Source organism: Glycine soja, chromosome 4 (genome assembly GCF_004193775.1).
Source record: "Glycine soja cultivar W05 chromosome 4, ASM419377v2, whole genome shotgun sequence".
Classification (NCBI taxonomy): Eukaryota; Viridiplantae; Streptophyta; class Magnoliopsida; order Fabales; family Fabaceae; genus Glycine; species Glycine soja.
The window spans coordinates 36,170,489-36,196,304 of record NC_041005.1 but is presented as its reverse complement, the minus strand read 5'-3'; the positions used below and the strand labels follow the sequence as shown (position 1 = coordinate 36,196,304).

The 25,816-nt window shown below is 32.8% G+C and overlaps 3 protein-coding genes across 4 annotated transcripts; 2 read left to right on the top strand and 1 right to left on the bottom strand.

The window, feature by feature from the left end:
* The first annotated feature begins 324 nt into the window (after positions 1-324).
* Positions 325-11,843, top strand: LOC114410772. The gene is made up of 2 exons (XM_028374702.1): positions 325-1,016; positions 11,594-11,843. Exons 1-2 carry the CDS (start codon positions 325-327, stop codon positions 11,841-11,843), a joined length of 942 nt encoding a protein of 313 aa, XP_028230503.1.
* A 1,266-nt stretch (positions 11,844-13,109) lies between these two features.
* On the top strand, positions 13,110-15,801 carry LOC114409634 (enolase 1, chloroplastic-like). The gene is made up of 5 exons (XM_028373148.1): positions 13,110-13,853; positions 13,935-14,249; positions 14,484-14,630; positions 14,738-14,788; positions 15,254-15,801. The coding sequence occupies exons 2-5, from the start codon at positions 13,947-13,949 to the stop codon at positions 15,317-15,319; spliced, it is 567 nt and encodes a 188-aa protein (XP_028228949.1). The 5' UTR covers positions 13,110-13,853; positions 13,935-13,946; the 3' UTR covers positions 15,320-15,801.
* A 728-nt stretch (positions 15,802-16,529) lies between these two features.
* Positions 16,530-20,715, bottom strand: LOC114409633 (plant cysteine oxidase 3-like). 2 transcript variants are annotated; one of them, XM_028373145.1, is made up of 5 exons: positions 20,376-20,715; positions 19,332-19,483; positions 18,821-18,992; positions 17,689-17,889; positions 16,530-17,124 (listed from the first exon to the last, which is right to left on the bottom strand). In XM_028373145.1, the coding sequence occupies exons 1-5, from the start codon at positions 20,524-20,526 to the stop codon at positions 17,000-17,002; spliced, it is 801 nt and encodes a 266-aa protein (XP_028228946.1). In that variant the 5' UTR covers positions 20,527-20,715; the 3' UTR covers positions 16,530-16,999. The 2 variants fall into 2 exon arrangements, with proteins under 2 accessions (XP_028228946.1, XP_028228948.1); XM_028373147.1 differs by having other exon boundaries at positions 18,830-18,992; positions 20,376-20,710.
* Positions 20,716-25,816: the final 5,101 nt, after the last annotated feature.

Sequence of the window (25,816 nt, the reverse complement as noted above, 5' to 3'; positions counted from 1 at the left end):
ATTTGTATTCAAGAAACCAAGAAAGAAAGTATTGAGAGATCAATGTGCCAGGCAATGTGGGGGGACACAACAGTCTCTTGGGAGGTGCAGCCAATAATTAATTCTGCAGGGGGATTGCTTTGTATGTGGACTGAAAACACATTCACATTACAAAGGAAAGTAGTGGGGAATGGTTTCATTTGCTTGACAGGCCTATGGATTAAGGAGGCACTGCAGGTTCATATTGTTAATATATACTCACCATGTGACATGCAAAGTAAGAGAGTACTATGGGAAACTATCAAACACCTAAAAACAGCCAATCAGGGAGGACTATGGTGCATTATGGGGGATTTTAACAACATTAGAGATCCGATGGAAAGGATGAAAGTATGCCAAAGAGGGATGAAGGAAAGCAATATCCAAGAGTTTAATGAATGGATAGATGATATGGAGGTGGAGGAAGCGCCATGGATTGGAAGAAAATTTACATGGTTTAGACCCAATGGCATCGCAAGAAGCAAGTTAGATAGATTTCTAGTCTCTCCAAAGTGGCTTACAAAATGGCCAGGCAGCATCCAACACCCATTGGATAGAAATTTTTTTGGCCATTGTCTGGTTTTGCTTAGGTCAAAGGTTGTAGATTGGGGACCAAAGCCATTCCGGGTCCAGGATTGCTGGCTTCTAAACAAATCTTTCAAGTCAATAGTGAAGGAATGTTGGTTGTCCCAACAGCAGAGTGGGTGGGGTGGATTCGTGTTGAAAGAAAAAATAAAGAAATTGAAGGAAAGGTTGAAGACATGGAATAGAGATCGGTTTGGGGATACTTTAAAGAAATACAAGAAGATTGAGGGAGAACTAAACCAGTTAGAAGTGAACTTGGCTGATAGACCACTCTCTCCTCAGCAGATGATAATCAGAAAACAACTTCAAGAAGATCTATGGATAGCTGCACAATCACATGAATCTCTACTAAGACAGAAGGCAAGGGCCACATGGGTCAAAGAAGGCGATTGTAACTCAAGATTTTTCCATTTGTTGGTCAACACAACACATAGAAATAACAATCTGAATGGAGTCTGGATCGAGGGCTAGTGGATTGAATAGCCGGTGAGGGTAAAAGAGGAAGCTAGAAGATTTTTCATGCATAGATTCCAAGAGGCTGATCAGCAAAGACCCCATCTGGATGGGATTGGCTTCCAGACAATTAACAATCAACAAAATGATATGTTAACTGCCAGATTTCAGGAGGACGAGGAGGTAAAAAAGGCAGTATGGGGATGCAGAAGCCAGAAAAGCCTAGGCCCAGTTGGAATTAATTTCAAATTCATCAAGACATTCTAGAATCTAATAAAACCTAATGTACTACGATTCTTGGATGAATTTCACACCAATGGAATCATCCCAAGGGGGTGCAATGCTTCATTTATAGTTTTAACCCCCAAGGTGGCAAATCCCAGGCTCTAGACGAATACAGACCGGTATCACTGATTGGGTGTATGTATAAGATAGTGGCATAGCTGTTAGCCAACAAAATGAAAAAGATCATGCCAAGTATAATAGATGAGAGGGAGTCCACATTCATAGAGGGTAGACATCTGTTACAAAGTGCATTGATAGCAAATGAGGTGGTGGATGAGGCAAAAAGAAGAAAGAAGTCATGCATTGTCTTCAAAGTGGATTACGAGAAGGCATACGACTCGGTATCTTGGGAATTTCTTTTCTATATGTTGAGAAGGCTGGGATTCTGTCCCAAATGAATAAAGTGGATAGAGGGGTGCTTGAAATCCGCATCTATTTTAGTATTGGTAAATGGTAGCCCTTCATCCGAGTTCTCACCACAAAGAGGTTTAAGACAGGGAGATCCACTAGCACCATTCCTATTCAATATTGTGGTGGAGGCACTGACTGGACTAGTGAGAGAGGCATGTAGCAAAAACTTATTTAGGGGATTCAAAGTGGGCTCAAACAGTGTTGACATAAGCATACTCCAATACGCGGATGATACAATATTTTTTGGAGAGGCATCAATGGAGAATGTGAAGGCACTTAAAGAAATTCTGAGGTCTTTTGCACTTGCATCAGGCCTGAAAATTAATTTTGCAAAAAGTAGTTTTGGTGCAATCGATATGTCGGATGTTAGACAAGTGGCCTCAAATATCTTAAGAAGGGGGGGTTGAATTAAGATATTCCAAACTACTTCCCCAATTAAAAATCTATTTCACTTTTTATTCAAGTTATGAATTCCCTTAATGACAATCTTCTTAAATATTAATTCAAATAAAACAATTTGAATATGAATATAAAGCAATAATAAATAAAGGAGATTAAGGGAAGAGAGAATGCAAACTCAGTTTTATACTGGTTCGGCCACACCCTTGTGCCTACGTCCAGTCCCCAAGCAACCCGCTTGAGAGTTCCACTATCTTGTAAATTCCTTTTACAAGTTCTAAACACACAAGGACAATCCTTCCTTTGTGTTTAGAATTCCTTTACAACAAGAGACTCACAGTCTCTTAATCCCTTAGAGAATGAGAAGAAGAAGAAGAACAAATCTCTCTAGAAAGAGATGGATTTTACAGATTGAGCACTCAAATAATTCCTTAATGAATTGCAATTGAATTGGCCAAGGAATTCTTAAGAGGATAAAATGAATTTTCTCTTTGAGAGGATAAACACTTGTTGTTTTTAAAATCTCTGAGCAAATTCGTGTTATAAGTCACATATATATAGACCATTGGTGGTCATGAATAAAGCCTTTGAAAAGTTGTGACTCTTAGAATTATTTTTCTGAAAATCCTGTCTGGTAATCGATTACAATAATTGTGTAATCAATTATTGCTTTTAAAATTTGAATTAAAACATTTATTAACTGCTGGTAATCGATTACCAAAATTATGTAATCAATTACACAGTCTAAAATTTCGAATTCAAATTTTTGTAGTTGTTATAAAACGTATTTGGCCACTGGTAATCGATTACATCCTCTGGTATTCGATTACCAGAGAGTAAAACCTTTGAGAAACACTTTTTTAATTTAAATCACTTGGCCAAACCTTTGCTAATTCAATTAGGAATTCCCTTCCTAATATTCTAGTGATCATCTTGATGTTGTGACTTGTAATCTTGAAGTATTGTCTTGAATTTAATCTTGAAAAGCTCATTTGCATCAATTGCAACACATCATCATGATCATCATCAAAACATCAAAGGCAATTGCATCTACAATCTCCCCCTTTTTGATGATGACAATACAATACCTGAAATCAAGATTCAAGCAAGCAACAAACAATTGTATATAGATAAAATGTGCGTTTACTCCCCCTATATTTCGGAATTTATGATCACTTGATATCTAAGGTTGTTAAGCTTTTTCTACAACCTTTTTCTCCCCCTTTGGAAACATCAAAAAGCCAAAGAACTCGAGAATCAACACAAATATAATAATGGAGTAGAAAGATATAACAATGGAATAACGATGAGGCATAACCATCCAAATTCACAAACAAGAAATAATCAACCAGAATCCAAATAACTCAAAACATCAACAACCACATAATGTCAAAAACCACAAAATATCCAAGACTGAAATTTTAAAAACCACAAGATAAATAAGCAAAGTACTTAACATAATGAAATTAAACTCTAAGAGACTAAATAGCCAAAATACACGGCTTAAAAAAACATATAATCAGAAACTAAAATCTAAGAAGACGGAGGTGGTGGGGGAAGGTCGAAACTCTGACGAATGTATCCGACATCCTCTTCAAGCTGTGTAAGGCGAATGTCCATACCGGCAAAGCGTGAATCTAACGAGTCGAAGCGGTCACCAACGTAAGAATGAAGACCCCGTAATTCGGAGAGGACTTCATTCATGAGTGCGGAATCTTCACGTTGAGGGGGAGGTGAAGGAGTACGTTCATCTTGAGGAGGGAGTGCATCCTTCTTCAGCCATTGACCATTCCGATCTTTACGGTACCCAAAGGAGGTCACTGCACCAGCACCAATTGCAAAGGAACGCTTGACTTGAACAAAGGGTTCATCATCAAGCGGAATTTGAAAATGACGCAAAAACAGAGTAATCAAATGTGGATAAGGAAGAGGTGCATTGGCCCGTAATGCCTTATGCATTCGGTACCGAACCAAATGGGTCCATTCGATCTGACGATCGGTAAGAAAAGCCCACATAAGAATCAAATCCTCCTCAGAGGCTTGTGCTAAATTTGAAGACCGAGGAAGCAAAATTCTAACAATGATATAATGCATGATGCGATTATCAAATGCTAATGACCCGGCCAGCAATCTACCGGTCATTTCAGCTTGATCATTGCAGACCATGCGACGAGCATCATGACTCGAATAATCGAATTTCCAGTCATCAACAATGGTGCCCTCAAAAGGTGCACCTTGACTGGGTAAATGAGTCAAAGAAAAGAATAGTGACTGATCAATGACCATAGAAGTACCATGCACCTCAGACATAATAATACTATCCTGAATTTTTAAATTGCAGTAGAAGACCTTTACAAGTTCAGGATAATATGGCAATTTTAATGACATGAAATCAACAAGACCAGAATTTTGAAACACTTGATAATAATCAAACGTTTCATCATTAAAGAATTCTACGTCTAGGTACTTAGGGTCTAAGATTATTCTAGAAGAAAACTGAGAAAGGTATCGTAGACGCTGATCATCGGATGAAAACAAAGTTGATGATCTTGGAGATGACAAAGAAGGAGGAATAGGTGTTGTGGGTGCTCCGGATGGGCCGTGGCGGCGATGGGCAGCGGCGGTAGCGGTGGAGGATGATCCCTTTCTCTTCTTTGATGGCTCTGCCATTTGATGAAGTTTTTATAGATTTTGATTGGTGGAAGTGAAAGAGGAGTGAAAAAGAGGAAGATTGGGCTTTACGGGACGTGATTTGGTGAAGAATTGAATGAGAATCGAAGGTTTGAAGTTCTAGGTATGGAGGAAAACGTGGAGGAGGCTTTGGCTGCGCAGCAGCTCTGATTTCGTGAGTATTTATAGAAGATGACACATTGTAATCGATTACAGGTATTGGTAATCGATTACAGGCCCAATAAGCCTTCTGGTAATCGATTACAGGATGTTGTAATCGATTACAGGCTGCCTGTTCATGTGTAATCGATTACACTGGATGGTAATCGATTACCAGAGCCTATCCTAGGCTAGTTTCTTAAGAGAATATCTATATTTATGCTCAAATACATCCTATATGACTAATTTTCACTACTAATACACTAAATTCAATCATTCAATTATTATATACACAAGAAATCATAAATTCTATCATAAAAACAAGAATTCAAACATGATCAAACAAACAAAATAATCTACAATCAATTAGTAAGAGTAAATCAACCAATCAATCAACCAATCAATCCCTATTTTTCTAAATCTCTTACATCTAAGAGACCTAGTTCTCTTCTAATAGAGAAGAACACTTCCTTGGGGAGAGGTTTAGTGAAAATATCAGCAAGTTGATTCTTAGTATCAACAAATTCTAATACACAATCTCCCTTTAGGACATGATCTCTAAGAAAGTGGTGTCTAATCTCTATATGTTTAGTTCTAGAGTGTTGAACTGGGTTTTTGGATAGATTTATGGCACTAGTATTATCACACTTAATAGGTATGCGATCAAGAATGATGCCATAGTCAGATAATTGTTGCTTCATCCATAAAATTTGTGCACAACAACTACCGGCAGAGATATACTCCACTTCAGCAGTAGATAAAGCAACACTGTTTTGTTTCTTACTATGCCATGAGACAAGAGTCGATCCAATGAATTGACAAGTTCCACTTGTACTTTTTCTATCAGTTTTAGATTCGGCAAAATCAGAATCAGAATATCCTATTAAGTTACATGTTGAATTCTTAGGATACCATAATCCTAAATTGATTGTTCCTAATAGATATCTCATGATTCTCTTTACTGCACTTAAATGTGATTGTTTGGGGTTGGATTGAAACCTAGCACACATGCATACACTAAACATAATATCAGGTCTACTAGCAGATAAATAAAGAAGAGATTCGATCATACCTCGATATTGTTTTATGTCTATAGACTGACCAGATTCATCTTTATCTAAGTAACAATTAGTGCTCATCGGTGTAGACATGTGTTTTGCACTATCCATCCCAAATCTTTTGATCAATTCCTTGCAGTACTTGGATTGATTGATGAATATACCTTCTTGAGTTTGCTTGATTTGTAATCCCAGAAAGTACTTTAGTTCTCCCATCATTGACATTTCAAATTCACTTTGCATATCAAGGGAAAATTCCTTGCACAATGAATCATTAGTGGATCCAAAAATTATATCATCAACATATATTTGAACCAACAAAATATCATTATGCTTTCTCTTTATGAACAATGTGGTATCCACTTTACCTCTGGAGAAATCTTTTTCTAGAAGAAAATTGCTTAAGCGTTCATACCACGCCCTAGGGGCTTGTTTCAAACCATAAAGAGCCTTTTGTAATTTATAAACATGGTTTGGTTTATCAGGAATTTCAAAACCAGGGGGTTGTTCAACATATACCTCTTCTTGAATTAAACCATTTAGAAAGGCACTCTTAACATCCATTTGATAAAGTTTAAAGTCCATTATGGATGCATATGCCAAAAGCATTCTAATGGCTTCTAATCTTGCAACAGGAGCATATGTTTCTTCATAGTCTATTCCCTCTTCTTGATTATACCCTTTTGCTACTAACCTGGCTTTATTTCTAATAATTATACCATGTTCATCTAATTTATTTCTAAAAACCCATTTTGTTCCTATGACAGGATAATTTTCAGGTTTTTCTACTAATTTCCACACATTATTTCTTTCAAATTGGTTTAGTTCTTCTTGCATGGCAATGATCCAATTATCATCTACTAAGGCTTCTTTTATATTTTTAGGTTCAATCATAGATACAAAAGCCATATTATTGCATAAATCTTTAAGTGAATGTCTAGTTGTTACCCCTTTTGAGATATCACCAATAATGTTGTCGAGGGGATGATCTCTTGAAGCTTTCCATTCTCTTGGAAGTTCATTATTGGATTTGACTTCTTCTTGAGAATCTTCATTGTTTCCTTTATCATTTCCTTTGGAATCTTGTTCATCAATATTCATATGTTCTAAAGAATCTGCAATGTCATCTAGCATATTCTTTCTTGACAAGATAACATTAGATTCATCAAAGGTAACATGAATAGATTCCTCGATATTCATAGTTCTTTTATTATATATCCTATATGCTTTGCTTTGTAATGAATATCCAAGAAAAATACCTTCATCAGATTTTGCATCAAATTTTCCTAGATTATCTTTTCCATTATTGAGCACAAAGCATTTGCAACCAAAAACATGTAGATGAGAAATACTAGGTTTTCTACCATTAAATAACTCATATGGGGTTTTCTTTAAAATAGGTCTTATTAAGGCCCTATTCATGATGTAACATGCAGTATTGACCGCTTCAGCCCAAAAATACTTTGGAAGAAAAGTATCATTTAATAAAGTTCTTGCAATTTCTTCCAATGACCTATTTTTCCTCTCAACAACTCCATTTTGTTGAGGGGTTCTTGGTGCAGAAAAATTATGTTCAATACCATGTTCATCACAAAATAATTCAAAATCTTTATTTTCAAATTCACCCCCATGATCACTTCTAATGGATGCAATCTTGAGATTTTTCTTGTTTTGTATGACTTTAGCAAGTTTCCTAAATGCTTGGAATGAATCACTTTTATGTGTAATAAATAATGTCCAAGTATATCTAGAGAAATCATCAACTATAACTAGAGCATAGTAATTTCCTCCAAAACTCATGGTTCTAGATGGACCAAATAGATCCATATGCAATAACTGTAAGGGTCGAGTAGTTGAGACAACATTTTTAGATTTGAATGAGACTCTTGTTTGTTTGCCCTTTTGACATGCATCACATAGTTTATCTTTTTCAAATTTCAATTTAGGCAAACCAACTACTAAATCCTTTGAAATTAATTTATTTAGGTGATCCATGTTTATGTGAGCAATTCTTTTATGCCATAACCATGGATCATCATCTTTACTAAGAAAGCAATGATTGTTTTCTTGTTTTATGCTTAAGTCTATCATGTAAACATTATTGACTCTATGTCCTACATGCTTTATATTAATGTCATGCTTATGTTCTATAAGACATTTCTGAGAATCAAATGATACTAGATAGCCTTTGTCGCATAATTGACTAACACTAAGCAGGCTGTGCTTAAGGCCTTCAACAAGTAGAACATTTTCAATGGAGTTTGAAGAATTTGTACCTATTTTACCCACTCCAAGGATTCTACCTTTGTTGTTGTCACCATACGTTACATGCCCGCTTTTCTTTGGAGAGATATGTGTAAAATTTGATGCATCTCCAGTCATATGTTTTGAGCATCCGCTATCTATGTACCACTTCTTTCTCAAAGATACCTGCATAATCAAGTTTTTGACTTAGGTACCCAAATTTTATTGGGTCCTTGCATGTTAGTATAAACAGAGGATCCTTTTGGGACCCATATCATTTTAAGGTTACTATAATTTTTCTTGAAGTAGCAAGTTGATATGCCATGTCCTCTTCTTCCACAGTAGAAACAAGTGATAGAATTAGAATTACATTTTTGTGTGGAAGTGGAAAAGTTTTTATGAAACTTTTGTTGTTTTTCAGATTTATACCCTAGTCCATTTTTATTAGACACATATCTTTGTTTACTTAATATAACATCTAAATTATTTCTACTATATGAAAATTTTGCAAGTGAATTTTTCAACTCTTTAATTTCTTTTACATATTTATCACAACTACAAGAATCTGTTATTTTCTTGTCATTAATAGTGGAGGTATTAACTTTTTCATTTGTTTTAGAAATTGAGACTTCATTTCTAAGAAGATCTAATTCTTTGTTTAATTTCGAAATTTCATTTTCTAAATTTGAAATTGTTTTCTTTGATGATGAAACTAATTTTGCAAGTTTAATTGATTCTTTATGCAAATCAGCAAATGCATCTTGCAATTCATCAAAAGAAATAGATAAGTTATTTGAAGATGTTACCTCTTCATCACTTTCGTAACTTTTAGCCATAAGACAGAGATTTATCTCTTCATTTTCAGAATCTTCAGAGGATTCCAAATCATTTTCATCCCATGTGATGTATGCTTTCTTCAGTTTCTTTTCATTATGATTTTTCTTTTCAGATTTTTCCATCTTTTTCTTGAAGATGGGACAATCAACCCTCAGATGTCCAGGTTGATTGCATTCAAAGCATTTTAAAGTAGAGGATGAATTTTCAGTCCTTCTCTTTGATTTAAAATTGGGTCGCCTCTGATTTCCTCTTACTTTAAGAAACTTGTTGAATCTTCTAACAAACAAACTTAGATCATCATCATCATCTGGATCATTATCCTGATCACTTTCTTCTTGAATTGAGGATGATGCTTTAAGAGCAATTCCTTTCTTTTTCTTGTCGTTTTCTTCGTGTTGATGTAATCTCAATAGTTCCATCTCGTGTTCCTGCAACTTTCCAAATAAAGTGGCAAGGGACATATTAGACAAATCTCTTGATTCAGAAATGGCCGTTACTTTGGGTTGCCATTCTCTACTTAAACATCTTAACACTTTGTTTATGAGATCCTCATTTTGAAATTCTTTGCCTAAGGCTGCTAGATGATTTACTATATGTGTAAATCTCTTTTGCATGCTTTGAATATTATCATTTGCATTCATTCTAAATAATTCATACTCATGAGTTAGTGCATTTATCCTAGATCTTTTAACATATGTAGTTCCTTCATGTGTTAATCGAAGAGTGTCCCACATTTCCTTAGCACTCTTACAATTTGAAACCCTGAAATGTTCATCCATTCCCAGGGCAGATGTTATTATGTTTTTGGCTTTTAAGTTGTATTGTACTCGTTTTCTATCCTCTTCAGACCATCTATCTCTAGGTTTTTCTATGGTTATGCTTTCACTTGATGAACTACCATCTATTAAAACTCTTTCTATTGTGGTGGGTATATAAGGCCCTATTTCTATGGATTCCCATATATTTAGATCTATCGCCTCAATAAAAATTTGCATTCGGGTTTTCCAGTAGTGGTAACCCTCTCCATTAAAGATTGGAGGTCTATTGATAGAATTCCCTTCTGGAAATAAGGAATTTGCTGAGGCCATCTTTTTCTTGAAGCTTCTAAACTTTATACAAGAATGAAGCTCTGATACCACTTGTTAGACAAGTGGCCTCAAATATCTTAAGAAGGGGGGGTTGAATTAAGATATTCCAAACTACTTCCCCAATTAAAAATCTATTTCACTTTTTATTCAAGTTATGAATTCCCTTAATGACAATCTTCTTAAATATTAATTCAAATAAAACAATTTGAATATGAATATAAAGCAATAATAAATAAAGGAGATTAAGGGAAGAGAGAATGCAAACTCAGTTTTATACTGGTTCGGCCACACCCTTGTGCCTACGTCCAGTCCCCAAGCAACCCGCTTGAGAGTTCCACTATCTTGTAAATTCCTTTTACAAGTTCTAAACACACAAGGACAATCCTTCCTTTGTGTTTAGAATTCCTTTACAACAAGAGACTCACAGTCTCTTAATCCCTTAGAGAATGAGAAGAAGAAGAAGAACAAATCTCTCTAGAAAGAGATGGATTTTACAGATTGAGCACTCAAATAATTCCTTAATGAATTGCAATTGAATTGGCCAAGGAATTCTTAAGAGGATAAAATGAATTTGCTCTTTGAGAGGATAAACACTTGTTGTTTTTAAAATCTCTGAGCAAATTCGTGTTATAAGTCACATATATATAGACCATTGGTGGTCATGAATAAAGCCTTTGAAAAGTTGTGACTCTTAGAATTATTTTTCTGAAAATCCTGTCTGGTAATCGATTACAATAATTGTGTAATCAATTATTGCTTTTAAAATTTGAATTAAAACGTTTATTAACTGCTGGTAATCGATTACCAAAATTATGTAATCAATTACACAGTCTAAAATTTCGAATTCAAATTTTTGTAGTTGTTATAAAACGTATTTGGCCACTGGTAATCGATTACATCCTCTGGTATTCGATTACCAGAGAGTAAAACCTTTGAGAAACACTTTTTTAATTTAAATCACTTGGCCAAACCTTTGCTAATTCAATTAGGAATTCCCTTCCTAATATTCTAGTGATCATCTTGATGTTGTGACTTGTAATCTTGAAGTATTGTCTTGAATTTAATCTTGAAAAGCTCATTTGCATCAATTGCAACACATCATCATGATCATCATCAAAACATCAAAGGCAATTGCATCTACATCGGAGAGGTGGAACTTTGATGCAGCCAGATGTTTGAACTGTGGTTTATTGTCCATACCATTTGTCTATCTAGGTATACCTATAGGTGCAAATCAAAGGAGGGGCAACTGTGGGAACCTATCATTAAAAAGTGTGAGAGAGCCTTATCTAAGTGGAAGCAGAGACATCTTTCCTTTGGGGGGAGAGTGACCCTTATCAAGTCAGTCTTAACTTCTATTCCCATTTACTTTTTATATTTTTTCAGGATCCCCAAGAAGGTGAACGACAAGTTAGTCTGCCTGCAATGTAGATTCCTGTGGGGAGGAGGATCAGACACAAACAAGATTGGTTGGATCAAGTGGGACACAGTATGCCTTCCAAAAGAAAAAGGTGGATTGGGTATCAAAGACATAAGCACTTTCAACATGGCTATGCTTGGCAAATGGAGATGGAACTTATTTCATGATGAAGGACAACTTTGGGCGAAGATACTGGTGTCTAAGTACGGAGGGTGAAGGGGTTTAGAAGAGAACACTACTGATAGTTTTGAGTCATTGTGGTGGCGAGACCTAAAGTCGATTTTCCAAACAACACAACAAGGTGAGGAGGTAATAAAAGGTGTAAAATGGAGGGTGGGGTGTGGGGACAACATAAAATTTTGGGAGGATACGTGGTTAGATGGAGAGACATCACTGGTAACGAAATACCCTAGACTCTTCCTAATTTCGTGCCAGCAAAACAACTTAATCCAGAAGATGGGAGGCCATAAGGAAGGGGGTTATCATGGAGGAGACAACTGTTCGGAAACGAGATCCCAATGGCTGTTAATTTCCTACAAGACATTGAAGGGAAGACTATCCACACATAGAGAAGAGATGAATGGGAATGGATGGCAAATCCAAGCGGGAGATACACGACACAATCAGCTTACAATTGGATGAGGAAGATAGCAGTTGAGGGGATTCAAGATCAGGCTTTCGAGGAGCTGTGGAAATTGAAGGTGCCACTTAAATATGGGTTGTTTGCATGGAGGCTGCTTAGAAATAGGTTGCCTACTTAAGCAAACTTACATAGGAGACAAGTCTAGCTTATGGATAGGAGCTGCCCATTTTGTACAAACATGGAAGAGGAGGCAGGACATATGTTCTTCCACTGCAGAAAAGTCATACCTATCTGGTGGGAAACACTATCCTGGGTGAAGAATTCTACAGCTCTGTCGTATGATCCAAGAAACCATTTCCTACACCATGGATCTATATTGAATGAGGGTACTAGGGCTAATAGATGGAAGTGTTGGTGGCTGGCAGTGACTTGGACAATTTGGCAGCAAAGGAACAAGATGATATTCTCAAATGAATCTTTTGACAACAACAAAGTTATGGAAGACGCAACTTTTCTGTTGTGGACATGGTTGAGGTACTTGGAGAAAGATTTTTCTATGCACTTCAATCAATGGACTAGTAATCTTAGAGTAAGCATTTTGTATCAGTAAAGATTGGCAACATAGCATGTTAATACATTTCACTAATATGTTCTACCCTGGTTGTGGTTCCAATCTAGACTCCATTTAGTTTGAGTCGGAACCATCCTTCGGGTAGTTAACCATATGTATACTAGTACCTCTGGTACTCTTTTATTTATATAAAAAGTATTATCTTTTGCTGATAAAACAATGCATCTTTTGTGTGCATTTTTCTCATTTTGGCATTCAACGTGATGTCTGCCTTTTTCGTCAATAATTCAATTGTTTGGTGAGTGTGAATTGATGAGTTCGGATATTAACTTCTGTGCTAATATTAGGTTCTTAGGTAGGTATTACATATGATTTGATAGCTAGTCTTAATTCCAATTTTCCTGACTGCATATTATCTATAGCATAAATTCCATGATTTTTTCAATCTCACCAGCGATCTATATATGGTGACAATCAGTTAACTTGGTTATTTCTGGTAGAACAGTTTATCTTGTATTAAAGGGAATAATGTTATGAATGGAATAAAGCAGCAGTAGCAGATACACAAACCAAAGGCCCAAGATGAAGATAACCAAGCCACAATATCTCTAAATGATTCTGCGTAACCAATTCCAACAACAGTGTTGAGTTGGCAGCTTCTCAGTGGCTATAGAATTAGTGGTTGTCTGCCACTTACATATTTCTGTTATAATTTGCTCCTTATTATTCCTTTTCTGTTATTCCACTGGTAGTGCCATTCTTGTTAGAACCTTTTGTCTCTATCCAGTAGCTGCAGTGCCTATAAGAATGAATGATGTATCGTGATGAAGGTAGCAGAGAAAAATATTAGAGTTTCCTTCTTCTCTTTCTTTCTTCTTGGGAGGGTCCTAGACCTCGAATGCTAGGAAACATTGAGCTGATTTTCAGTTCATAACAAATAATCAAGGCAAAATATGGACAAGATGCATGTAATGTTGGAGATGAAGGAGGATTTGCTCCCAGTGTTCAAGATAACAGGGAGGGGTTTGTTTTACTCGTGGATGCCATTGAGAAGGCTGGTTATACTGGCAAGGTGGGTGAAGTTTTGATTATTTCTGTTGCATAATTTGAATATTCACTTGTGCTGATCTGGAAATAAAAAACAATGGTGCAGATTAAAATTGGTATGGATGTTGCAGCTTCAGAGTTTTACACTAAGGATGGGAAGTATGATTTGAACTTCATGAAACAGCCAAATGATGGAGCTCATGTTCACTCTACTCAGAGTCTTGGTCAACTATATAAAAATTATGTTAAAGAATTTCCCATTGTGTCAATTAAGGATCCGTTTGATCAAGATGATTGGGGTTCATGGGCTTCATTGCTTGCTTCAGTTGATATTCAACTTGTAGATGATTTGTTAGTTACAAATCCTAAGAGAATAGCTGAGGCCATCAAAAAGAAAGCTTGCAATGGTTTGCTTCTAAAGGTTAGCATCCTTAAACAAAATTTCTTTCAATTATTAGAATTATTTCATTATATTTTTGTTTAGTTTCCCGAACATTTCCTCCTGCAGCTTGCTTTAAGATAGTTGTTTTTATTTGCATTTTATCGAAACTAATCAAACACCAACTGAATTTACAGCTTGCTTCAAGATAGTTGTTGGCTGAATTTACAGTTGCAATTAATGCTTCATTTGTTTTGTGTTGTCCATTGACTGCAGGTTAACCAGATTGGTACAGTGACCGAATCTATTCAGGCTGCACTTGACTCAAAGGCTGCAGGTTGGGGTGTAGTGGTTAGTCATCGGAGTGGCGAGACTGAGGATAACTTCATTGCTGATCTCTCTGTTGGCTTGGCCAGTGGACAGGTTCTATATCCTTAATTTTTTTTTGGTGAATTTAATCTTTTTAGCTACCATACATTATACTGTGGTGTTATCACTTTCATATTGATTATCCAAATTTTGTCCTCTAGACAAAGACTGGTGCTCCTTGCCGAAGTGAGCGATTGGCAAAGTATAATCAGGTAATTGGAACTTGTGTTCCTCTTCGATTCAAGGATTTTAGGTCACCCTATGACACCATAGAAATCATTATGAATAGACTGTTGCAAAGTGTGTTCATTAATCAAATGTTTCCATATAATCTTTGTGTCTAACCTATTTTAACTCGTCTTCATTTTTCCTTTTGGTACACTTATCTGCATTATTTGGGCTTGAAATGGACTCGGCATGGTAAAAGATTGATAAAAGTGAAACACAAACCTGAGTATAATCATGTAGAGTTAAGAGTTATTGATTCATAGTTAATGTTTCTATTTAGTATGTCTCAGTTTCAAAACTTTATTTATATTGTTTTTAATAGATAAAATATCATTGTTCTTGAAAAGTAATTTTTAGAATGCTTCTTTAGCAGTCAATTGCTAAAATTATGTGAATGGTTAGTATGATAATGAAGTGATCTAACACACATGTATTCAATTTCTTTTCAGCTTCTTCGGATTGAAGAGGAACTTGGAAGTGTGCAATATGCTGGTGAAACTTTCAGATCACCTTAGAGTGAACTCAATTGATCCAAAAAATCTTATTCTGGAAATGATTCTGCATCATAATCATTGTCATCATTGATTTACCAAGGAAAATCCTGATTTTTGATATAGTTGCTTGCCTTCTGGGGTTTTCAGATCTACTTGATGAGTTAGTCTTAAGATATGTGTTTTGAACTGAAATAATTACTATGTGATTGGATGATAACTTGGGGCAGTAACATGGTTTCGTCGGTGTAACTTTTTTTCTTTTTTTTGAAAGAACCCTACTTGTGAATTAGTCCCTCTGCTTACGGCAATAAGATTTTATACTGTGTCATCCTTTGAAGAAGGGAGAGGTTGAGACGTTGTTGTTTGGTAGTTCAGTGTTTGTAATGGTACTTCTCTACATAACTTGTGAACAATTTCCGTCTGTTACTGCTAAGCATTAGTGATATAGGATTGAAATTTCTTACGCCTCACCCTGCGCCTATAAAGGAAATCGTTAATTTTAATTTTAGACTCTGCAATAGTTTTTGGCTTCAGTTCTTATAAATATCTTTAATTTTTTATATTTTGGTTTTATTCTTTGTATCTTTTTGGTTAAATTACATTTTTGTTTTCTAATTTATCTTTTAGGTTTGATTTTTTTTATATTATTTTAAGATTCAATTGGGTCTTTTTAACAAAGATTCAATTAGGTTCTTTATTTTTAAAAAGTTCAATTAGAACTTTTATTTTTTCAAATGAGTTCAATTTGATTTTTTTTAAAAAAAAAAAAACAAGACCTAATTGGAACATTTTAAAATATTTAAGACCTAATTGAATTAAAAAAAATAAATTAGAAGAAAACAAAATAATTTAATCTATTTTTTTATTAGTTTGTATACTTTTATTCGTCAAAACATGGAAATTCTTATCCACTTATTAAAGTATTGACCTTTATAATTTGACCTAATTGAATAAGGTCTATATAAAGGATGAGAATTTTTAATAAAGAAAGAATATTTATTGACACCAAAACCTAGTTAATAGTTTAAGACAACTAGGACCAGCACGTACCCTGAACCAAAAGAAAAGGGAAATGCTTAAATTTACCTTAAAAAACAGGGAAAGGAAAATGCTTTTCGTTTACAAAGACTTGCTAAAATCACGTCTCCTGAACTTAGACTATCTCAAAAGAAAATCAAAATGAACCTTGGCTCATAATTGCAGACTTGTATCAGGAAATTGGCAAATCGAATGTCATTTGCAACCCACAGACTGATGATGCCAGGGCATCTTTTTCCATTATACTAAAAGTATTACCATACTTGATTACGGCTACACAGGAATCCGTTTTGTACATACCATATTTATGATAATTATTACAAAACAATTATGCTTATATTAATGTGCAGGGACAGAACATCTATAACTTGTAACAATGAGGGAACATGGTATGAAACACAATAGCCACTGGTAACTATAGCAAAGATTTGTTGTTCCAAGCTAATGAGAAAATGCAGATTTATTTACGAAAATCTTTGCTCAAAATATGCATCCAGCACAAGGAGGCACAAATAAACCAGAACATTCCATCCATCAGCATTTTAGATCCTCTTGTCACTAGCTTCCAGGAGCAAAATGGGATAAGTATATTTTCAGGCATTAATATCATCCACCCTTCACAGCAGGAAACAAGCAATTGCTTTTAAATCCAAGCAAGCAGAGCTAAAGCTGAATAGCTGGACCAGCATATACCCCCTGGCGCATATAAAGATCACTAGGTGATTCTAACTCTGTGAGCCATGCATATTCCTCCTCTTCCCCGTCACATATAGGTGCATTTGCAACTGCTGCAGAGCCATAGCATCAAGAAAATCACTCCTGGAAATCTCATATTTGACTCACATCCTAAAAGAGTGTGAGTTCTATAAAAAGGATTCTAACTTCTTAAGACCATCAATATACTTTTAGAATTAAGAATTGTAATTCAATTTATCAATCCTTAATCATGACTTAAGGTCTGTTTAGCTAAACTTCTCAATAGGTATTTATAGAAGAAGAAAATACGGAAGTATAATAAATTGAACTTCTCCCATAAACAAAAATCAACTTGTGCTCTTAGCTTTTATAGAAAACCTTTCATTTAACTTCTCCAAAAGCTAATGTGCATGAGTTGGTTTTAGCTTATAGGAGAAACTCAATTTTGACGTAATGACATGTAGTTCTACTAAGTTGTGATAGCAGGCCAATTGTGGGTGATGCAATCCACAATCAGGGCCTACTGTGGTTACAGAAATCACCACAACCGAAATGTTGCAATTGCATCAAGTGATGTGGTCTGCAATTAAAATCTTGATCACTGCTATATATTATGATGTATAGAAAACAAGCAATATTGCTAAGCAGTTACTTACAGAATGCTGAATAAGGATAATCATGATAGTATGTACACCTCCTTCCTTCCTCTTCTCTGTAAGGAGGTGTGAGAATGTCTAGCATGGCACAAGGTGTCACTGCTGTGAAACAGTGCAGATTTCCACCGTGTTTGGGATATAAAACTGATGTATCACACGGTGCATTCAAGACCTTATCAACTGCTAACTTTGCTAGTCTTACTGCATAAAAGGAAAATTAAAGCATAATAATAATGAAATCAATTAACAAGTAACTTAAAAATAAGGATGCAGAAGAGCAGGATGTATAAGCCATTAACATGATGATTTTTACATTCTCTAATATTAAAAAATTTATAGCTCTACTGAAGATTATATATAAGAATGTAAACCACCAAGAGCTAAAACATAGCATAATGAAATTATTTATTACTTGTAAGCAATCTGCCTTATAAGGATTTTAATTACTGCCTTAGTCAATCATAACAGGCACTAGTTTCCAATAACTGTCATTCTTTTTTCCGCTTTATTAGTAGACAAAGGGGAAAGACATATCAAACAGTCGGCATCTCCACCCATTGATAACCAAAGTTAAGGGATAATAAAGAGATGAAACATATAGCGACAAGGTAAGTTATCAGGTTTTGTATTATAATATATTAGATTAGATGAACCAAAATAAACAATTAACCCTTTGAGTTGAGTTAGAAAAAACAAAACATAGTCTTTCAGTAGATCTAAGACAGAGTGAACATTTGAAACAAAATATAGCCTCCAATACTATTACACCAATCACCCACCAAGTTTGTGTCCTCATGGTTCTCATGTAGCCAGGAGAAATGTAATATCTAGATGTATACGAGGACAGATAGACATTTGAACCAAAAGCATTATTTATATTTTTATATTGAGGAAGATCTAGAGTATATAATTTGAAGCATTATGGTAAAATAAGGTTCCAAAGGAGGATAATATGCACTATGCAATATGATGGAACAAGGTATTTGTAGTTCAATTGACAAATTAACAAGAGCAATTTCACCTTAACAAAAAAATAAGAGCATATACAAAAATTAAAAAATGAAAGTAAGAAGCAGTAAATGAAAGAATGGGAGGAAATAAGAAAGTCAACTCATAAGTAAATGAAATATACAAGTCAGACCTTGAGCATATCCTGGTTCTTTGCTTTCTATGATGCAGGGAGGCTCAACCCAGTCATAAGCTTTCACATGTAAAGAGCCATAGAGAAGTTTGCTAAATACAGTCATCCCAGGATGGTCATGGAGAGGAATAACTGAAGAAGTAGGGAAACAAAATATACACATCTGCACCAATCAACATCGCTTATTTTAATTGTAAATCTCATTTCATACAGAATGTAAATGTCATGATCAACCCAATTAAAAGAATACAAGGAACAGTTAGGCTATATTTGAATTCAATTAATGAATTGTAGCATAAACACCTGATACCAGTACTCAGAAGACAAGAATGAAACATACTTCAATAAACATACACGAGCATAGACATGAAGCTTGCAGCAGTGCAGAGGCAGTCTACTAACGCAACATACATACAAACGCATAAAGTTGACTACCACCATATTAATATAAATAGTTGTCTTACAGTGGTGTCACTGGTGTGTAATAAATGGTGAAGCTCACCGTAAAACTATCACATTCATGAATGTCTACATAAGTTATTGGTTGAGCCCATCGAGCTAATCTACTAAGTGCATTAGCGCCAAAAAATCCATGCCCTCGATCATCGTCTGCAATTTCTTCTTTAAGGCCAACATCAGCAGGTTGAATAGTGTCTGCCAAGTCATGAATTAACAAAGATCAAGATTCCATTATCCAAAGCAATGTAGCATCTGCATTTCAAAGTTCAAAAAATATGAAAATTTAATCTGGATTTTGATAGGAAACGTCCAATTTATAAAATGATGCAGAAACAGAATAAATACCTTAACAATGTGCAGAGATAAAACAGAAGTTCATTTTGCAGAACAAATCAAACCTGACAACAATTGACCACTATCATATTTCTCTATATTCATTGAATAATTGCTCAAAATCAGTGACATCAGAATCCAGCAACATGCCAAATTCCCACAAATCAACTCTTCAAAACATCCTTTCAGTTTTGCAATCATTCCAATACGAGAGTGCTTACGTAGGGTTAGAACCCCAAAAAATAAACAAAAATGGCCAAATCTACTTCCTCGTTCTACAATTCATCTTGGACCTCTCGAAGAAGTAAATTACCTAGACTGACTAGTAATTGCAATAATAAAAAATTACCCATATTACAAGTCCAAGTACGCAGCTTTCAGTTTTAAAGTTATATTGGTCTTAGTTCATGCATCTTTCCTAATAGTTTATTCCCCCCCCCCCCCCCCCCCCCCCACAGTCTTATTGGAGCATATTCTCATTCTTCAAAATCAAATCAATCTTAGATGCCTTAACATAAAACATCATCTTAACATAACGCTTCAATTTAACCGTAAAAGACCAAACTCGCCCCGCCCCAACAATGTTCCCAACACTAGCAACTTAAAACACCCCCAAAACCCCAATTGGACCAACTGAACATTCACCAATCTAAAAAACAAAAGAATACATTTTTTTTTGTTTTTTTTTGTTTTTTTTGCTTAAAAGGAGAAAAAGCTGCAAAGTTGAACGTTGAGAACAACAAAAGAGACATACCCAGAATCGAAGAAAGCTTCTGCAAAGCTTGGGACGAAGGAGGGGGTGATCCAGAGGGCGATAAGATGGTTTTGCAATGTTCATACAAAGCCTGAACCTTGGAGCTTTGGTGCCTCATACTAAAGTACCTGCGAAGTGAAGAGAAAACCATGTCCTTGTTCTCTATAACTACCCTCAGCTTATCAGATAATAATTGTCGTAATTTTGAAGACGTTTTTTTTTCTTTTACTAGGGATTGGTCAGTGCCAAACTGCCAATCCACGACCCATGACAATTCATATTCAAAACAAAACCATTTTACTTCAACCAAAATGCGATATTTCCCCTGTTTCTCTCTGCCCACAGTTTTTCTTTCTTTTCCCTTGAAAATTTAACTTTTTTGTATAAAAATTAAAAACAATAAATAGTGTCTACAAGTAAATTTTACGCTGTAATCCGAAAACAAACTACTAACTTCCGTCCGTGTTAACAGTGGTGTTCACTGGTTGGTCGGGTTTAATTAGACCCGATATTCAATTCCGTCAAAAAATTTATGGGTTGTGAATTAATCCATCTGGAAGTGCAATGACTCTGAATTAAAAGGGGTTCATTTTATAATTTTGTGATACTCCATATTGTTTTTATAAATAATTGAACTTATCATTTTATTTTATTTTATGTATTATTTTTTATTTATATTAAAATGTGATATGTGATTCAAAAATATTACTTTTTTAATTAGTTTTATGTATCGGTTTTCTAATGTGTTAATATTATAAATTCATATTAAATGATTTTTTAATTATCTATTATATATGATGATATAATGGATCTATGATAAAATATACTTAAATATCTATTTTTAAACAAGATAAGAAACACAAATAAAAATTATAATTATAATGGAAATAAAACTAAAATGAGTATTTTTAAAATATATGTAAGCTTTAATATAAAAAGATGTGTTTTTAATGAAAGACGATAATGGTAGAGCTAGAACATTTTCTTTGAGGGACCAAATAAAAAAAATTAAATTAAAACATAAATTAATATTTTAAAAATATATAAATGAATTAAAATTATAAAAAGTTAAACAAGTTTCATGCAAGTTTATCCACACTTGATAAAAACTAAGAGAGGTATGAAGGAGTTTTAAAAAGATATAATATCTATCATTTTGTCATGTCTACCTTATATATAGATATTTATGTGTATGTAATTTTTTCTAAAGATATAAATTGAATGATAACAGTAAATTTAAAAAAAAAATATATGATATATCTTTTTTAGATTTGTTAAATTATATTATATTTGTATAATGCAATAAAATATATATATATATATATATATATATATTATAAAAATTACTGTTTATTTTTAAGTACTTAATTATAAGATTGTAACAAAAAACAATATTAAAAAAAATACCTAATTATAAGAGAATCTTATTTAATATTTCTCCGGGCTCAAAATCTAAAGATCAGCCTTGGGATTAGGTTGGGTCGAGTTTTGTGTAATTTTTTTTGCAAACTCAAATCAACCCAATTATAAATGGGTTGGGTCGGATTGGTTAATCGGGTTTGAATATTTAAAAAATTATTTTTTACTTTGTAAAAAAATAAGATTTTTTAGAATAATAATTTTTTTTTGCCTAAACTTTGATGACTAAATGCACTTAAAAGAGACTAAATTGTGAAAATATCTGGATAATATAATTAATGATTTCAATGCTCATACGATATTTTTATTTTAGTAGAAATAAAGTATTGTATTAGCATGAGAAAATATAAACAAAATTAAGACAAAAATAAAAATAACAAGTTAAAAAATAAAAATAAATCATGATTGGTTTAATTTAATAAACGATATGAGCTAAAAAATTAATGTGTTCTTTATTTATAATTAATTTATATATAATAATAAATTTAATTAGATGGTATGAGTTGGGTCAAGTTAAAAAAATAGAAGTTATTACCCAATGCATTTATGGTTAGGTCTTAATTGGATCGGATTGAATTCGACCTAAACACTTAAAAAACTCAAGCTCATATAATTATGCCGATTGGGTCATGGGTAGACTCAAACTCATAAATCATGGGTTAATGTATGTAATATTTTTTTCAAAAAATTTGATTACTAACTCTTATTCCAAAATAATTGTCGTGTAAGAAGAAAAAATTTGTTATCAAATAATTATTATTTTAATTTTTTAATATAGTATTAATTAATATTTTCCCTTTATACTCCTAGTAATTATTATTGTATTGCATCGCTTTCCATAAAACAATTATTAGTAATAAGGTCAATTTAGTAAAATTGTTACTCTCTTTTATTTTTTATTAATTTTTCTTGGTTTGTGTAAAAAAACTTGGGACAATAATTATTTTGGGACAGAAAGGAGTATCATTTATTTTTATAAAATTCTCGTTAATTGTCTATTTTATTAACTATTTTTATTAAAATATGTTTCATTTGAAGATAATAAAAAATAAATGTTATTGATTAATATTGATAAATTCAATCTTGAATATGTGTTTCTTTGGTTTTATTTAAAGTTTTTTTTTTGTAATGATCCTTTGTTTTCTTTATTTTAATTTAACTCTTTAACTTTTCATTTAATAATTATGTACTCTTATTAATTTTTTTTACTATTATAGGTCAAAAAATAAATAAATTTATTATACAATATAAAAATCAGAGAATCAAATTAAAATAAAAGAAAATAATATAACTAAAATAAGGATAATTATCATGTTCAATCAACATATATAAACAATTAAGATATTTTATAAAAATATTTTAGAGCTAAATATTATTCTAAACATCTAATATGTAGATGATATAATAAAGGAATCATTAAAAGATTAAATAAGATATAAATAATGGTGGTTTAATTATTTGTTTGGTCTCTACAGTTGGCAAAGCTATACCTTTTAGTTCATGTACTTCAAAACATTCTTTTTTATTTTCTTACACATCATTATTTTCAACCAAGTGACTTCAATAATTGAAGAGGAGATGAATTGAGTTATTTTGAAATTGTTTTGTGCACAACCTCTAATCTCAAAGAAATTATAAAAATATAAAAATCACAAAAAATAGATTAAATATTGGAATTTATAAAAATTGTGCAAACCTTTTTCAAAAACCACTCTATCATCTATAGAAATAGTTTTTTTAAAAAAAAAAAAAACTTAAGATGAAACAACACATGATAGTTTTTACACTTTTGTTATTAACAAACCTATATAAAGCATTTTCAAAAACAAACTTAACAATTCAAGGGTTAGATACAGACAAATAAAAGAAAGAAAACCATAGAAATTTATACTATTTTTTTTCAACCATTGAGACTACGCTTAATTCTTTACAATCCATATATCAAGTTTTATTAACTTTCACAAAAATCAAGTTTTATTTTTACAAGCTACGCCTAACTTAACAAAGTAATTTTTACACTAGCATCTTCAAGCTGAAGCCTAAGTATTATTGATCATCAAGCTACTTTCCCCTCTTGACAAATCATAAGATTTGTTTAAGTTCAGGTATACACTAAGTTAATGTCTTATAGATGAATATACAATTAAGCTCATAGTTTTTTCTCTCAAGATTTATAAGATATTTTGTGAGCTTTTGAGAATACAAAAAATATCTTTATAAAAGTTGGAATGCTTAAGAGAATTAATAGTTCATAACTTTAGTTCTTCAAAACTTCTAATATTTATAGTCTTGATGGGGAAGTAATTGTTGTTTCCAAAGTTTAAACAACATTCTCTTTCTATTGTGTGTTTGTTGATCAAGATGTCTATTTGAGCATTAGTTGCAATATTAAATGCATGTCATCAATTTGTCAAACCATATTAATAAAACACTCTACTTATCTTCCTCAAGGCACTCCAAATCTCGCACAAGATAGATAAACTTTTGTATTATGAAATAGCTTTGGACGCATCTTTTGAAGGACTAACTTTATCCTTTGACTCCTCTTTTTATTTTTGTTCTTCCAAAGGATCCTATAAAATATAAACAAACATTCTCTGCACATAAGATCAAAAGAACATAGCATTAAATTGATCATAGATTTTATCATTTGATTCATCAAACACACTCAATCATTTTTGTCTATATGTTATTAAACACAAACTTTAAAATTTAATATTTATCTGCATCATATCAAAATAATTGAAAGTTTTAATTCGTGCTATGACTCAATAATCTTTTTTGTTTTTTTATAATGCTAAACAAATATTAATTTTTAAGAATGCTGTATATAACATGTAATAAACATATCATCAAATCAAATAACAAATCATATAAAAATATTTAGACAATGCAAACATATAAAGAATTAGAGAGAGAATAAATCGATTTTTTGGTCCTACAATAATTGTAACAAGATATAAACTTAAAATAACTCAATAAATCAACCTACAAATAAAGGAGTTTAAGTAACCTTATTGCTGCCACTGTTAAAAATTAAAATCAACTCAAAATTCATATAAATTACTCTATCAATTTTAAAATATTGATATTTTAACATTGAAATAGTTTCCATATTAACTGATATTTTAAATTTTCAATAAAACATTAAAATTTCCATTCCAAATTTATCTCAAATAATTTACATCAATTTGTCGTATAAAAAAATTTACATCAATTTAATGATTTTGAGTACTATACGTCTATACTACTATGTACGTCCATCAACTTTTCAACCGCTACCATTAATGTCTCAATTACTACAGTTAATGTATTTATGCAAGATAAGAGTAATTTGGTTAAATTTTTCAAAAAGTAATAAATGTAGTGTTGCTTTTAATCTATCTAAAAAAAACTTAAATATTAAGCCTTTCGTTACTAAATATAACACTTTTTTAATTAATTCACAGAAAATTGGTTAACTTAATTAGTAAAATTAAATTTGTATTATTTTGCTAAAAAAGCCTTAAAATTAGCAGAATTCATCATCTCACTCTTTTCATTCAATTACATTTTACCTAATTAATAAATGTGTGTTAGCTATCTTCTCCAACAAGACAAAATTATTTTATCTTATTAATTTATAGCATTTAGTATAAAGTAATTAAGAGTATTTTGATAAAAAAAAATAATAAATTAATGTAATAGACAACTTAAAAATAATCTTATAAAAGGAAATATTTTTTTGAAAAAAAAATATTATATTTAATTGAGGAATGGGGGGTAATAATTTTTTTAAATAGCGGGAGTATTTAACCTCAACTAAGCTGACTCCACTCATAAGAACTCAATTTTACTACTAAACGAGTAGCAAAATGACTCCAGCTGTTATAAGACTTCAATTTTATTACTACACGAGAACAAGAATTTATTAGTCTGAAAATAATACAGGTGGCATGCTTCTAAGCCGTATAAACAAAAAACTGGCCTGTTGAGTGTGCTATAAAACCATCCTCTCACAATTTTCAATTTGCAACACTAGG